Genomic DNA, 15,074 nt, shown 5'->3' with positions numbered 1-15,074 from the left:
GTTTAGAAAAAAAGTAAAAATATAAAGAATAAGAAGAAAGAGAGAAAGAAAGAGAGAGAGGGAAATAAAAAAAATTCAAAAAGCGTATAGGAAAAAATGAGATTCATGAAAAAATAAAAATAGAGAAAGCCAGTTTAAAGAAGATGAGTGAAAATGAAACACATTACACAAACAGAATTGGATAAGTTAATTACATAGAGTAGGTTCGACACTTACCTTTTACAACTTTAGGGAATGAATATCTGCTAAGCTACATGATAGTTTCAACTTCTTTCTTAGGTGGACAATTCGTTAACTTTTTCTGTCTGCATAATTCTAGACTGTAAAGCCTCAACTTCTTCTTCTAGAGATTTTATTTTGGCTTGCTGATCCTGTGAAAACAGAAAAAAGTGCATTAAAATATTATACTTGAGTTTTCTTATGCCAAAACATCAGATTTTCAAAGAAAAATTCTTTTTTTTACCAATTTTCAAACAGCCCTTAGGGGCTAATCCTGAGCTTGGTCCTCCACGACCTTCCCACTCAGCCTCAGGTGACCCCTGCCTAAGACCATCAAACTGAACCCAGGACCTCCTGATCATAGGGTCAGCTCTATAACCACTACACCACAGCAGGCCGACTGAAGTTTCTGTTTAATAGGTCTAGAAATTCAAAAGTGGATGTATAAATGATAAGAATTCCTTTTTAACTTATGAAAGGTAAGAATTTACTCAATTCTTAAGAGCTGAAGAATAATGCATTCGCATATTTAGAAAGGTAATGTTATTACACATTATAATTGAGAGGAGGAAAATGGAGACCAGGCGTTTTTTTCAGAAGCCAATTCAAGTCTTTGAGTTACTATTTTTACATTTTACTATGACGTCACCCATAAGTAAACTCTGTAACCCTTCAATGCTCTCTACTTTCACCTTTTATCAGATATAAGTTTTCTTCTTTCTTGAATTTCTAGTCTCTATAATCATGTCTTCCGCTTATCTTTTCCACTCTGCTTGGCGACTTGCTCAGTGGCTACATGTTGCTTACACTTTGAACAGCACAGAGCTGAAATGGAACACTGCTCCATTAAAAAGCCTGCCAAAACCGTTGTAGTGTACGGTTTGATTCTTATGGACTCTGGTTTTTTTTCGTCAGCGGAAAATTCAAAAGATTCACAACCAGTGCTGAATAAAAACGATGACATCTTGGTTAGGAGTTAATGTCAGCAATTTTCGTTGCAAGAAACATTTGCTGATCAAAATTTTGAAGAGGAAACTCAAAGTGCTTAAATTTGTACCTTGTCTAGTGGTACATACATTAGGTTTTTCTCTGTTGAATGGAGGATCTGATGTGTAAGATTAGAATTAATAAAAAGTAAGAGAATAAAAAAATCATTCTTACATTAATTTTGCAACGGTAAAATTTTCTTTCATCAGCAATTAATGTGTCTTGAGGTTCAGTGGCTTTAAAAGGCCGTTCTTGAAGTAACTTCTTATATTTTTCTGTCTTACTCTGCACTTGCTTCAGCTCACTTTGAAATCTGTTGATGTCCTCCATCAGAGCATTATTTTCCTTTAAAACACAAAAAATATAACGTTAAATTATTTCAAATAAACCATGACACATAATATTTTCATGCAGTAAATGTTTTATTACGGGACTTTTATAGTATTTCATGACATACTTTGAGGTGGCGCTAATACAACGATACTACAAGAAAAGAAGAGAAACTTATCATATGTATGGGATCGGTAAGTGTTTATGTGTGCTAATTGCATCTTTGACAATAATAGACTTAAATTGGAAATATTTTACCTTCATCATTTTATTTAGAGTTGATGGTTTTTCCGATTGCTTCTTCAAGCGGTTTGTGAGAGTTTTTATCATATTTTCAAGGTACTCTCTCTGTTCATTGAATTCAGATAGTGTTGCCAGTTGTTTTTCTTGAATTTTTTCGAATCTGTCATCAGCACTGTAATTATGGTGCAATTTCTGAAAAAAATATGAAAATAAAGAACCAGTGAGCACTTTACTTCTCTGCTACAATACTAGTCTATCACACTATGATGATACAATTTTGCGACCTGCAAGATTTTAGAGTTTGTGATGAAAACATGCTCTTTTCCTTTCTTCTTAATTTTTTTAGAGCACAGAAAATAATTTGAATATAGATCCACATTATCTATCCTTCTGAAGGATTTAATGTCTTCACTTCACTTTTATTTCAGAGGCCCAGTAAAGAGAGGTACCTAATTCCAATCAGCTAATTTAGGATAACCAAATAATTACAACTAAATAATCAAAACCAATAAATCATTACTTCACCAAATAATCATCACTTCATTCATTACAACGAATCTAACGAATATTACAATTGTTGGAGCACTGTGTCTTATAGCTGGCACTAAATGGAGCTACCAAAATTTTCCTCATATTCAACTGTTATAGTAGCTCTTTAAATTTTTAAAAAAATTTGAGTTAGGTACTATTTGCTCTGGGGTGATGATTTGAATTTTTGGACTCATACTTAATGGCTTTGAAAACTAGTAGAAAGCTTTATTTTTTTTCTTCTTTCCAATTTAAAGGTAAGATAAAAGTGCTGAATAAAGATTAATACTCACTAATACAATTTCTTTCAATTTTTTGGGGTCTTGAAGTAAACACGATGCTGAATAGATATCAATACGAATTTTATCCAAAAGGAGATACAAGTTATGATTCTTTTCCTGCTCTTTCATTAGTTCTGTTTTCAAAGCTAATAACTTCCGTTCTGCTGTTTCCGCTCGGTATTTGGAGGCTGCAGTTTCTTTTTTCAAATCTTCTATTTCCGTTTTTATCTGAGAAAAATATGAAAATTATTTAGCCGCATTGTGCAGGCAAAGGAATACCCATGGTAAAGAAAAATTAGGGATAAAGAGAGAATAGACTCAAAACAAATTCATCTCATGAATATTACCCTCCACAGTTTAAATAAAAAAGGATGATGACATTCAGAATAACTAAATCCAAGAAAGAATCATGGCAGAAGTTCAAATAAAATGCGGAATCGGTGGAGTCAATTTAGGCAGTTAAAAACTTTTTTGAACTAGATTTGATGATAATAAGATAAGTTAGTAGATGATGATAATATGTAAAGATACAAATAAATCCATAAAATGAGTGAGGAAAACTCCCCTTGTTTAACTTACGTCTTTAATGACAGCATTCTTCTCAAGAATTTCTTGATCTTTCGGCAAAATCTGATGCTTCAAGTCACTGATTTTATAGTTGAGAACGTACTTAAATTTCTCTAGTTCAGTAACTTTACTTTTGGTGGCAGCTATCTGTTTCTCTTTCTCTTGAATTATACTGTCTCTTTCAGCGATTTCTTTGAGAACATCCTCAACATCTTTCTCTAACACTTGTATTTTATTCTCGTACTGCTTGTGTTCTTGACGGAGCTGACCAATCTCGATTTTATAATTTTCAATCTCTTTTTGCGCCCTGAAAAAGGATGCAATTTTATGTAATATGAAACCCTGTGTAAAAAAGCAAAGGTAGGAATAAAGGGAGGTAATCATGGAAGGAAATGTACCTGAAGGATCATGTTTGGAGGAGAAATATTCTACAAAGAAAAAGAGCTGGTTTAGCGACAGCAAAAGTGATATGACAAATTACAAATTCAGGCTCAAGTACCTATCTGAAAAAGTTTCGTAAATGCACTCGTAAAGATTATAAGTGTCTGATTTTGTGAGTAAAATCTTACGTCAGTGAAACATAAATTACAGTTGCAATTTAAGCTCCTTGGGTACAATTAAAGACCCTCTAAAAGAGTTAGATTTCAGGCACAATAAATTTAATTACTTCTTTCAGTAAGTCTCTTACGTTACGAATTTCTTCTTATTGACACCGACTTCTCTTCTTAACTGGATCAAATTATCACGTTCTTTTTCGAGTTCTTTTTCATAATCAATTTTGACATTTATTATCTCTCTATCAGCATCTTCTTCAATTTGAACTTTGATTTCTTCATGATTGATGTCTTTTTGCTTCAACTCATCTTGTAACTGAAAACAGCAAAAACAGAAGCTCAAACTCATAGGTCAAATGTATGTAGATGAGGACACATGATTAATAATTACGTATTCAGGCCAAAGTTTCGATGCATGTTAAGGGTGAAGATTAAACAGAAAAGTGTAAAAATCTTTTCTCTTCTCAGACATTGCATTAAGAGAAGAAGTACTTTCATCATGAATATGAATCATAATCAGCAGTCTGTAATTTTGGCTTAACTGCACGAATTTACCATTAGTTCTGATCATAAAATCCGTTTAGAAACCTTTTCAATGATTCTCAGAGGCAAGGTAGCATATATGCATATGTGCTGAGACAGCTGACTCCAAACTGAAAAATATCAGGAAACCTTTAAACCTGATTGGAAAAAAATGGATAAGTTAATCTTCACCTTGCTGATTTCCAGACTCCTTGATTGTAATTCTGATTGAAATTCAGAGGTTATTTTTTCAATTTCCTTGAGTTTCTGCATTTGTTGTTCTTCCATTTGCCTGTGACAAAAAATAGTTGAACAATGAAAATTAGATTGGTAAACAATGTGTGGCCAAAATAATGTGATCCGAAAAAAAAAAAAAATAATAATAATAATAATAATAATAATAATAATAATAATTATTAGCTGCAGAAATGAAGCGATTATGGAACCTGAATATTGTTTGTATCAAACCCCTGATAATGTCAGTAACGGGGATAGTTCCAAAAAGTTTAGTTCAACATCTTCGAGACCTCGGAATAAACAGTTACCTGCTTCATTCAATGCAGAAGTCCGTCGTTATAAGCACGTCAAGTATTGTCAGGTCGTTTCTTAATATCGAATAATTTTTTTTGATTTCGCTTAAAATTTAATTTTTTTTAAATTTTTTTTTTTTTAAATTTTACTTTAAAATAACGTTTACCCTTTTTTTCAAGCAAGATAGTATGTGTTACTGACTTTGGCCTGTGGCCCGTCAGTAATACTTGTGCCGGAAGTGTTCCCTCTTCTGAGTTACAAAAAAAAAAAAAAAAAAAAAAAAAAAAAAAAAAAAAAAAAAAATAATAATAATTATCACTTTGTGGTAAAATGATCACTAGAGCAATCTCTTGGTTTTATTCTAAGGAACAAGCAATATAAATTGTCTGATGAATGATTAATAAGGCAGAAAATGTAGCTTTTTCTGAAGCCAGCTGAGCAAGATTTACCTACTGATTATCTTTCCTTCAGCATTTACTTCTGATTTTGCCATACAACAGAATTACAAATTAATCTGACAACAGCAGCCTACAAAATGATTGCAAGATCATGAAAAGATGAGTAGAGGTTGAATGTTTGGCACCATCATTACTTGAAAAGTTGTGATTTAATATTAAAAAGCCATGCATTAATACCGTTCAAAGTCTTCTTTCATAGACTGGACCTTGCTTTCAAATTGTTGATATTTATCGTACTCCTCCACTAATTTTCGATTGTACTTATTTTCTATATTCTGCATGTCCTGAAGATGATCTTCATTTAATTGTACAATCTCTGCCTGTATTCTGTTCAATTTCACTTTGTGCTCAGTTTCAAGTTCCTGAAAAATTACCAAATTGGCAACCACTTATTGAATCGATATGATTTAAGGGACATTCAGTAAAAGAAATATTGTTTCAGAGAGATTAAGTTGCCTGTAAGTATCAGCAGATAAAATACCTCTCCTATCCACTTTGAGCAGTGTTCGGAACTTACCTTTGAGTTTCAGGAGCCATGTAATTCATTAAGCTCGATTTTTAGGGGCCATTTAACATTTTTTAGGGGACAAATCAACTTTTTACTTATATACCACAGCGCAATTAGTGAGAAGTAGAATATGATGCCAAGCGTCGAAGTTTCAAAAAATCACCAAACAGAAGAATAAGGTTTTATTTGAGGGGGGGAGGCAATTTTTAGGGACCACGTTGGCGCAGAACCTTCATTTTTCAGGCGCCATGACCAATTTTCCAGGCGCATTTGGCACGTTGGCACCTGTGAGTTTCGAACACTGACTTTGAGTGTTGCTAGCCTTACGATAATGATTATAACAAACACTATTGAATTCTTCATTTGGGTGAATAGGTTGAGAGATGAAAATTCTTCTTCCCTTGGAGAAGAATGAAATGATTTATCCTTAAATATTAAAGAATGAAAGTAACTCACGTGGTTCTTCTTTTTGAAATCTTCAATCACCGAATTATAATATTCCAGAAGCTTTGCTGTTTCTTCTTCATACTTTGTTTCCATTTTCTTCGTGACATAATCATGCTCATTTTCCATTTCAACTATTCTAGATTTTAATTCGGTGATGTAGTGTATTTTTTCAGCTAAGTCATCCTTACTTATTAAAATTTCTTTAGATTGAACTAAAGCCTCACTTTCATAGGAATCTTTCATAATAACTTTCCAAATGCACAAACAGCCATCAACTGAAGCTGTTATCAAGTAATCGTAATTGTAGGTCAACAGCATCTGAAAAATAGTTCTGCAAATTAAATTGTATTCAAGGAAATTGCGCGAAGGCATTGAATTACAGTTGAAATAATTTCGTCTCTTTAGGCATTCTCTTAAATTAAATTTTAACTAGGAGAACTCATTTCTTTCATGAATCTGGATACGGTTGATTTTTCCAATATAGTTTGATAAGAATACCACATCCTACAAGTTCAGCCATGACTTAGGTGACTAATTTCACTGAGAGGCATATATCTAAGAATGTATCCTGATGTTGGCACTTAATCCTTCAAAGGGCCTTCTACTAGAATATTTTTGGTGTGATTTCCATTTAATGCAATCCTAAAGAAATCAACAAGGAATAGATTTTGTAGATTTCCTTCTGTATGGTACTTCAAAAATACAGGTGCTGATGTATTGATTCATACTTACACAAGAGATATTGGAATTGTGCATCACATGTTCTTCAAACTCTGCTGTTGGTAATAAAGGATAACGTATGGATAGAATAACTCCGTTCAGACTAGATACGAATAGAAGTTTCCTTTTTTCCGATAAAACGATGCAGTCCAGTGGGGCATTTATCAAATCAGTTCGACTTACAACCTTTGAGACATTACAGAAAAAATTAAACATCCGCTTAAAAATTTTAATGTAATTGTTTTAAACTTAAATAATTGTAACCTGATATAATTCTGTCCATTTAAATGAGACCACTGATTGTTTACGTTGTTTTAATTTTTTTAAAAAGATCTGGCTTTCAGAGTTTTACTTTGACTAATAACAAATTTAATTTAGATTTATTTTTACCAAAACTTGGCAAGTTCAAGAAATATAACAAATTAATATTGCATAGGTGCTGTGCCATCCAACTACTGTACTTTGAATTACTCTAACTGCAGTTGATTAAAGCTGAAAAGTAAAACTAGATTAGAAAACTAGCCAAATCTTTCAATGGGCCTGGCCTTAAGACAAGATCTGAACTAGAAATAAAGTCACGTTTTTTCTTCAAAATCTTGCGTAAAAATTATTCATAGAATAGAAAATTTCTAAAGCAACTACTGAACGAGATATTAACAAATATTTTTAACGCAGATGAAATAAAAATTAGATTGTACAAATTATGCCATTTGTATTTTTGCCATTTAACCAATGTTGATTGTAAGTACTTATACCATGTTTAGGAGATGCATAGACTTCACATTGTCGTTGCATTTTCCTCATGCAATGTTGAGGAGAAAACAAATTCTTTAGTGCTTTTATTAATACCTTGTCTCAAAACCCATTAGACAATGAATGTTTCAAACAACTTTTTGTGTACTTAAAACAGTAATAATGAATACAAAGGCGAATGCTCACCACAGAATTTTCTATTTGACTGATCACACCCTCATTGCCAATCACATAAACAATTTTGCCTTCAGCAGTAACAGCAACGTCTGAATATTGACAACTTTTTGATGCTACATCACCAACTCGCTTGCCTCTGAAAGTATCCCATTGATACATAGCGCCATCCAAGCCACAAGAGAACATGTTCCCATCATCTTTGGTCCAGACCATGCTTTTGATCTAAAACATTTTGATCTCTCATTTTAACTCAACAGTCACCATACCAAATACTCATGAGGCCACAAAAGAAGAAAAATTGTGCTTCAATTTCACAGATTCTCAGCTTGATTTAATTGAAAAAATCTTTCCGACAGTTACCTGTACTGTTTGTTTAAAGTGAATTTGGTGAATTGAGAATTCTCACGGTTTACATTTTTGCGTCAGATAAAAGAACCTTTGGAATATTGCAAATAGATAAAAAAAAAAAAAAAAAAAGAAACTCAACAAGTGCTAAAGATTAGATTGTCTCTTTGAGAAATTGTGAGAGTACGTTTGTGGTGAAACTGATAAACCATACATTTTAACTATAATATTCACCAATTTCTGCTTATTATTGTTTTTTTTACCAGAAAACTAACTGATATTCGGGCATGAAAACAGAGAATGATTCCAGGTATCAAACTAATGATGATGTACATTTTACATATTAAAAATGGTTGATTCTCCTCCCTTAGCACCTGTTTTGATCATATGTTTTTTGATCAGGAAAACATCTGATTCGAGTTTAGGTAATTATAAAGTTTTCTCTTCAAACTGTTTAGGGTAAAGTTGACCATAGTGCATTATGCTTCAATGATATACAAATGAACTGAATTTAACGAAATGCATCAAGTTGAAACAGATTTAAACAAAGAAAAAGACAATACAAGTTTTATTCCTCCATGAGATTTAAAGTCACGGACAACATTTAACAACTTTTATCATGTCAAAATATTCTTCCTGGACTTGGAATTTATGACAGGAATATACAGGAATGTGCAACTTGTTGAGATCGAAGCCACTCTTAGTTGATTTTTTCCCAAAATGCGACTTCTGATAAACTTAGTCCAAATGATTATGAATTTCTATTGGTTTACCGTGTCACAGTGTCCTTTAAAAGTGTACAGCAACTGAAATGTGATGGTAGAATAAATGAGAATGAATGTCTCATCAACAACGGCAAATAAGTGGCCATTTTGACTGAAGGCAACTTCTTGTGCTCCTTTGATGGGAAACTCGTGGTAAACTTGCAATTGATTGATAAGGACCAACATAAACCTCAGTTTGTCAGAAAACCCAATCACTGCATACAGACCTAAAAGACAATACAGAAAAATTAACAGTTGCTGTAAAAAAGTTCCTTCTTTTCATAGCAAAGTTACCTGATAAGAAGTAAAAATAAAATATTTATAACATTACAGCTATAAAACTATAAAATTGGGTAGACTATAAAATGAACCACAATGCAAGGTACTGATTTCAGCATTCTGTTGAACATTTTATCTTTAAAATTTCTCATAGGACATGTTTCGCACAACAAAAATCACTCTTATTAACTCTTCAATTTAAGTATATCATGGCTTTTTTACATAGGTAGCTAGTTTGAATTCATGCACTACAAAAGTTAATATTTTGGCTTGGAGTTACTTTCGATAATTTTCATTGGAATTTTGATATGAAAACATAATGCCTTAAAATTCATAGTATAGAGGTTCATAACAACTGAATAAAAAACGAGAAATGCGATTTGGTAGCTAATGAATTGCCTTTGCAAGATAAGACTTCGAAAATTTGAAACTTTACATCATTCATATTTTGTAAGAAAAAAAAAAATGAGGTGAGTGGAGGTGCAAAAAAATTTGCAAAAGAAGGTAGGTGCTCTGGAGTGAAAAAATACTTGATTATAGAGGACTTTTCATTTCATCGGATAGTCAATCACCTGTAGGGTGCAAACTGACACAGAAAACACTCTCTTGAAACGTATGCGACATTAAAAGTTGAAAAGTAGTGTAATCCCACAGAGACACAGTTTGGTCTAATTCACCACAAGTCATGAAAATATTCTTCCAGGCACATGTTGATAAGCTAATAATGGGTCCATGATGAATCTTCTCGCCCATCAGTTTAAAACTTTTCTGGAAATTGCTCTAGAAAATGAGATGAATGTTTTAAGATCCGTATAGGGTCTATCCAAAAACAGAAACTACGGCTGGTTCTTCACTTTCAAAACATGAGATGGCTGTTTAATTACTTTGAACTTGTTATACTGAACTTGCTAAAATTTCATTAAACATGTTTTAAAACTTCAGAGGAAATCATGGTTAAAACTAATTTCAGTTTTTGATAAAGAGACTTTCAATGCAAAAGCTTTGAAAGGATCACCTTTACCTTTACACCTTTTCAAATTAATCTTCTGATGATAATCATCATCATTCATAAAAAGCCTTGCACTGCTTATAGATACTCATTATGAATAGGCATTTTCAATAGAGGTGACAGTAGAATGTTACTAGGACTAGGACACGACTCAGCAACATGGTAATTTTAAGGAAAGCGTACCTTGTTTGATGATGAGTCAGATAGTTCAATCCAAAAAATTTGGGATCTTTGGGTTGTGCACAATAGTTTGTCCATTTCTGGGCTCACACATAGACGATGAACCAAATGCGTTTCTTGTAGGGACTGATTTTTTATTTTGCAGCCCTCGACATGAAACACATTCTTTTTGACATACCTGCAAAAATTAAAAGCTGACAGTATAAAGAGATTCAGGAGCTTTTGGCTGATAGAAGACATTTTTGTTCTCTGTTTGTTTTATCTTTTTGCTCTAAGATAAATAAATTTTAGTAAATCGAGTAGAGTTGCCACAGATTTTTCCTCTCTGATCTTTTAAATTATTATAACTAGCGTTAAAATTCTTTGGCTTTTGACTAAACATTAGACAGAGACAATGAGTGAAACATTGCTGGAGCGGACTTTGCTTAAAAAATTTTTGATTTTGTCGGGCTGGAACATTCATAAAATTTAGGGAAAATTACTTAAATCAGAAGAATAGAACAGCAGTGACTACCTAAGATTTGATTCTTTGCCAAAGACAAGCACCAAACCAGGTGCACCAGCAAACAAAAACCCTTTCACATATCCTGTGAGACATCGTACTGATCGATCACCATCTGAAGTTGCTTCAATTTTAGAGGTCATACTTGCGATTATTTGAGAACTTGAGCTGCAACAATGTGTTGAGAAATTTAACATGATTCAACATGTAATTCAAGGCAGAGGGTAATAGAGGGGGGGAGAGGATATGCCGCCACTAAGTTAGAGAAAAATCTCCGGACATAGATAAACACTAATGATGAAAATTGAAAACACTTCTGTTTTCAAATTCTGAAAAAGTGCAAAAACAAACCCCCTATTGTACAACCTAATGGAGGTACTCCTTCAAGCTAAAATTTGATTTGGAAGTCTATTTTATCATGAGCTTTTGTTTAAGCCATATTTGATAGACCTGGTCAAGTATCTAAAAAATACCCATTTTTCAGAGGCCCTTTCTTGTTTCAACCTATGAATCAAAAATATGAAACTTACTCAGTTGTTTCCTCTCCTTCTTTACGAGGAGGTAAAAAATTAATCGTTGTGACCTCCATTGCGTTGAATGTAGCTCTCAATTCTCCATTTTCCACAAAAACTAAACGCCCATCTTTAGTGCCGGCCATAACTCTTTCAGCTGAAATCCAACAAACAGATGTGAAACTCAGTAGATCAGCTTTCTGAAATCCGTACTGTTTCCAAACAGACTCTTGAATTGTCAGCAGTCGAAACAAACTTGCTCCGACCAAGACAATTGTCGATGGATCACTTGGATTTGGAGCCATCTGCAAACAAGAAAATGTGAATGATACAAGAAAAAGAATTCACGATAGGTAAAACTAAAACTTTCTCTGCGAAAATGACGCTTGGTTGTTAGCGATTTTCATAGATTTAACCAATGAACTCATTTGAGGAAATTGAAACTGGATTAGGATAATTTGGCCCAAAGGATTACTGAAAACTCCGTGACTTAGGTATACAGGGTTATTCAAAAGTCACGCACCACTGGCCATGAGGGGGGTGGCCATTTGAAATTTTTGAGTTGCCCCCCGCCCCTTTCCCCCAAGGGGATCAAAAACTGGAAAGTACCTGAAAAAGTTTCCGCCTCGATATGAGGAAAAACGTTTTAAACCGCAAATCAATATCATAAATAGAACTAAAGTTATGGCCAGTGGTGCTTGACTTTTGAATAACCCTGTATGAAGGTTTGCTACATGTGACATTCTTTAAAGAATTTTTGTCTCCCTTTCCAGAAATTTCAAATACATTAAAGGTTGAAAAGAAAAAAGATGAAAAAAAGGGTTGGAAAGAAATGATAAAAAATTTGTGTTGCTTTGAGCACTTGCATAAGCCAAGAGTGTATGGAACTACAACATCAGATAAGGTCAGTAAAAAACTAAAAAACGATGTATAGTAAGAGGTCATGTTAGTGCTTTACAAAAAGTATACGTACATCTTGAATGGAGCCGTGGTGGAGTAAACTTGAGATTGCTTTGGCTGAACTTTCGACTTTTCCTTTTTCCCAGTTGTAATAATACAACATCCAGTCCGGATCACCAGACACAGCGACTAGGTAACGATTGTCACAAGTGAAACTTAAACAGACAAATTCTTGAGACTGGGTTTCAAATGGCAACCGAAGCACTTTCTCACGTTGCAAGGAAGACAAGTTGTAAACTGATATTGATGGTTTGTCACCTTTTTCTCCGACAGCCACATACTGCCTAAAGAAAGACACATCAACAGCAAAAATGTAATATTATTTGACTACAAACAATGCAATATAAAGTAGATCAATAGACTTGGTGCAAGTGATATTTTAACACTTCATTCTTGTAATATTTTCCAGCGATTAACGAGAATAAATATTTGATCAATTATTGGATTCAGAATACTTTCACCTTTACCATGTGTAGAGTATAGACCCTGTTTTTTTACGGGCTGCAGAAAATTCATCTTCTTTGACTCTCCTTTAGGATTCTTGGATTGGCCATCCTGATAAACTTTCATTTTCAATTATCCTTTGATATTATTCCATTCATTTTCACATAAAATGTCATTTTTGTGGAAGTGTTTAGTGCGCATAGAGTAACGCACTGACAGATTTCTTTACAAAAATAACCGTGCACAACAATTTTCTTCACAAAATTAATGAGCAAAACAGTTCTCTTGTTTCATCACCAGATCTAAATGCCCTTGATTAAAACTCAAAGGAGAGGCAGTGCATCGGTTTTCTTCTCTGTTAAATCACTCTAGAACATTTATTCATGCTCTCTGATAGTTATTTTTCGATATTTTTTTGAAAAACAAAAAAAAGACTAAACCTCAAAGTTTTAGTAATTGACTGCCCTCTACCCCCTTTAGAGGATAAAATTGCAGTGTATCCCGATTTTTCCGTTGAAAAATGCTACTTTGGTAGAGGCGCGGCGTTGAAAGCAATATTGACAGCGATCTTACCTATTGGGACTAAGAGCTAAAATTGACAGGACTTTTTGCGGGGCAGCAATTTTTATGTATTTCTGAGTTTTGGAATTAAAATCATGAAGAGTCAGGACAGCTCCGACAGGATATAGTACTTCATCTTCGGTAATAAACCAAGCATTGTTCTTGATCCCATTTGTCAATCCATAAAATATACAGGGTTCCAATCCTGGAAGAGACATCCTCCCTGTAGAATAAAAGAGGATAACATAAGCAAGTAATTATCATGAGTCAAATTAGTGATTACTCTAAATAATACTTCCAGTATCAAGCTCAGAACAGGAATTCGTAGGAAATTCTAGTATTATTGGAATTACTAATAGATTTATTGTTCTTAAAAATGAAGTGTTGAATCGTCTCATACAGGCACAAAAATATAACAATCAGATGAAAATATGTATGCCTATTTCTGCTGAACGGCACCAAAGACAGGTGGGTAAGAAGGGGTGTGCTCGATAATCAAGGGCCGTGAAAATGAATGGTAATTGTAAAGCAGCAGGGACATCAGCGGCGACTAAGCTGCCGCTGCTGCTCAGAGTGGTCAGCATTAACTCATGAGCTTCGTCCACGACGCTTTTGTCACATGACCATGGCTCATGGCATGGTTGGCACATATAGTACAGTTTGACACAATGTAAAATCCCGCCTTTTTTCTCCATATTCCTCCGGAGGGAATCTTGCCCACGAATACATTGTTTCTTATACAGCTTTCTAGAGCACACCCCATCTTTCCCAACTTTTTTTTTTCTTACTACTTCAAATACCACGCAAGTGGTAATCCTTGCGCTTCCAATTAGAGCCCCTCCCCCCTCCGTTCCTACAATGTACCAGCCCAAGGCAACCGCTGTTTAAGATCATCAAACTCGGGACGCCTAGCCGGGAATCGAACCCAGGACTTCCTGATACTAGAGCCAGCGCTACAACCACTACACCACAGGAGGCCGACTATGACACCATTGTGACCAAAGCTGAATGTTTGAAAACCAAAATTTGACAGAAATAACCGAATGCCTGTCTGATGTGATCAAGATGTCACAGGGTAACAGTAATAAATCGAATATACTTGCGTCAAACTTTCCATTCAACCTTTCGTCCACTTATGTTGGATGAAAAGTTTGATAGTCTGAATTCGACCTCAGACCAGTGTGCACTGTGCAGTATTATACCATGCTTCTCTAGCCTTGTCTGATGGTCCTAATAGAATCAGCCTGCTAAGTGCTAATTCGGCACGGGCTCTATCTAGAGAATAGAGATAGAAAAAGTAAAGTTTATCCTTACCTACTGGACCTCTTGTCCTACGTTACCTTCATGCAGTCACCCGCTTGAACAAATATAATGCTTACACCGATAATAATATAATAATTCTTAAATGAGAAGCTGACTGAAAATGCACACAAAAATTTGACTAAATTGAAATTCACAATCATAAATCAAATGAAAACAAAATTTATGAAAGCACCCCCCTCACCCACGTGCGATGATATCAGTTAGCAGATGACGCTGTTTCTAGATCTCCCCTTAAAATGTATATTTTTTTGCCACTAATGCTACTCCATAAAAAGCTGTGAAAAATATGCCAAAATTGATAGAAATTTTTCTTTAATTACCATAGATTGCAAGATTGTGAATGACTGTTTGAACTATGAACTTTTTAATA

The 15,074-nt window shown here is 34.1% G+C and overlaps 1 protein-coding gene across 1 annotated transcript; it reads right to left on the bottom strand.

Annotated features, from left to right (window-relative positions):
* Positions 1–19: 19 nt before the first annotated feature.
* On the bottom strand, positions 20–14,916 carry tous (testes of unusual size). Its single transcript, XM_072301535.1, has 19 exons — positions 14,696–14,916; positions 13,394–13,604; positions 12,390–12,660; positions 11,435–11,721; positions 10,917–11,072; positions 10,406–10,580; positions 9,786–9,993; positions 8,944–9,161; positions 7,835–8,047; positions 6,908–7,081; positions 6,185–6,493; positions 5,398–5,582; positions 4,424–4,523; positions 3,844–4,025; positions 3,168–3,462; positions 2,601–2,816; positions 1,795–1,971; positions 1,381–1,551; positions 20–371 (listed from the first exon to the last, which is right to left on the bottom strand). Exons 2-19 carry the CDS (start codon positions 13,597–13,599, stop codon positions 276–278), a joined length of 3,639 nt encoding a protein of 1,212 aa, XP_072157636.1. The 5' UTR covers positions 13,600–13,604; positions 14,696–14,916; the 3' UTR covers positions 20–275.
* Positions 14,917–15,074: the final 158 nt, after the last annotated feature.

This window comes from Bemisia tabaci, chromosome 6, assembly GCF_918797505.1.
Source record: "Bemisia tabaci chromosome 6, PGI_BMITA_v3".
Taxonomy (NCBI): domain Eukaryota; kingdom Metazoa; phylum Arthropoda; class Insecta; order Hemiptera; family Aleyrodidae; genus Bemisia; species Bemisia tabaci.
The sequence above is the reverse complement of the archived record's forward strand: the minus strand, read 5'-3'. Positions and strand labels throughout refer to the sequence as shown.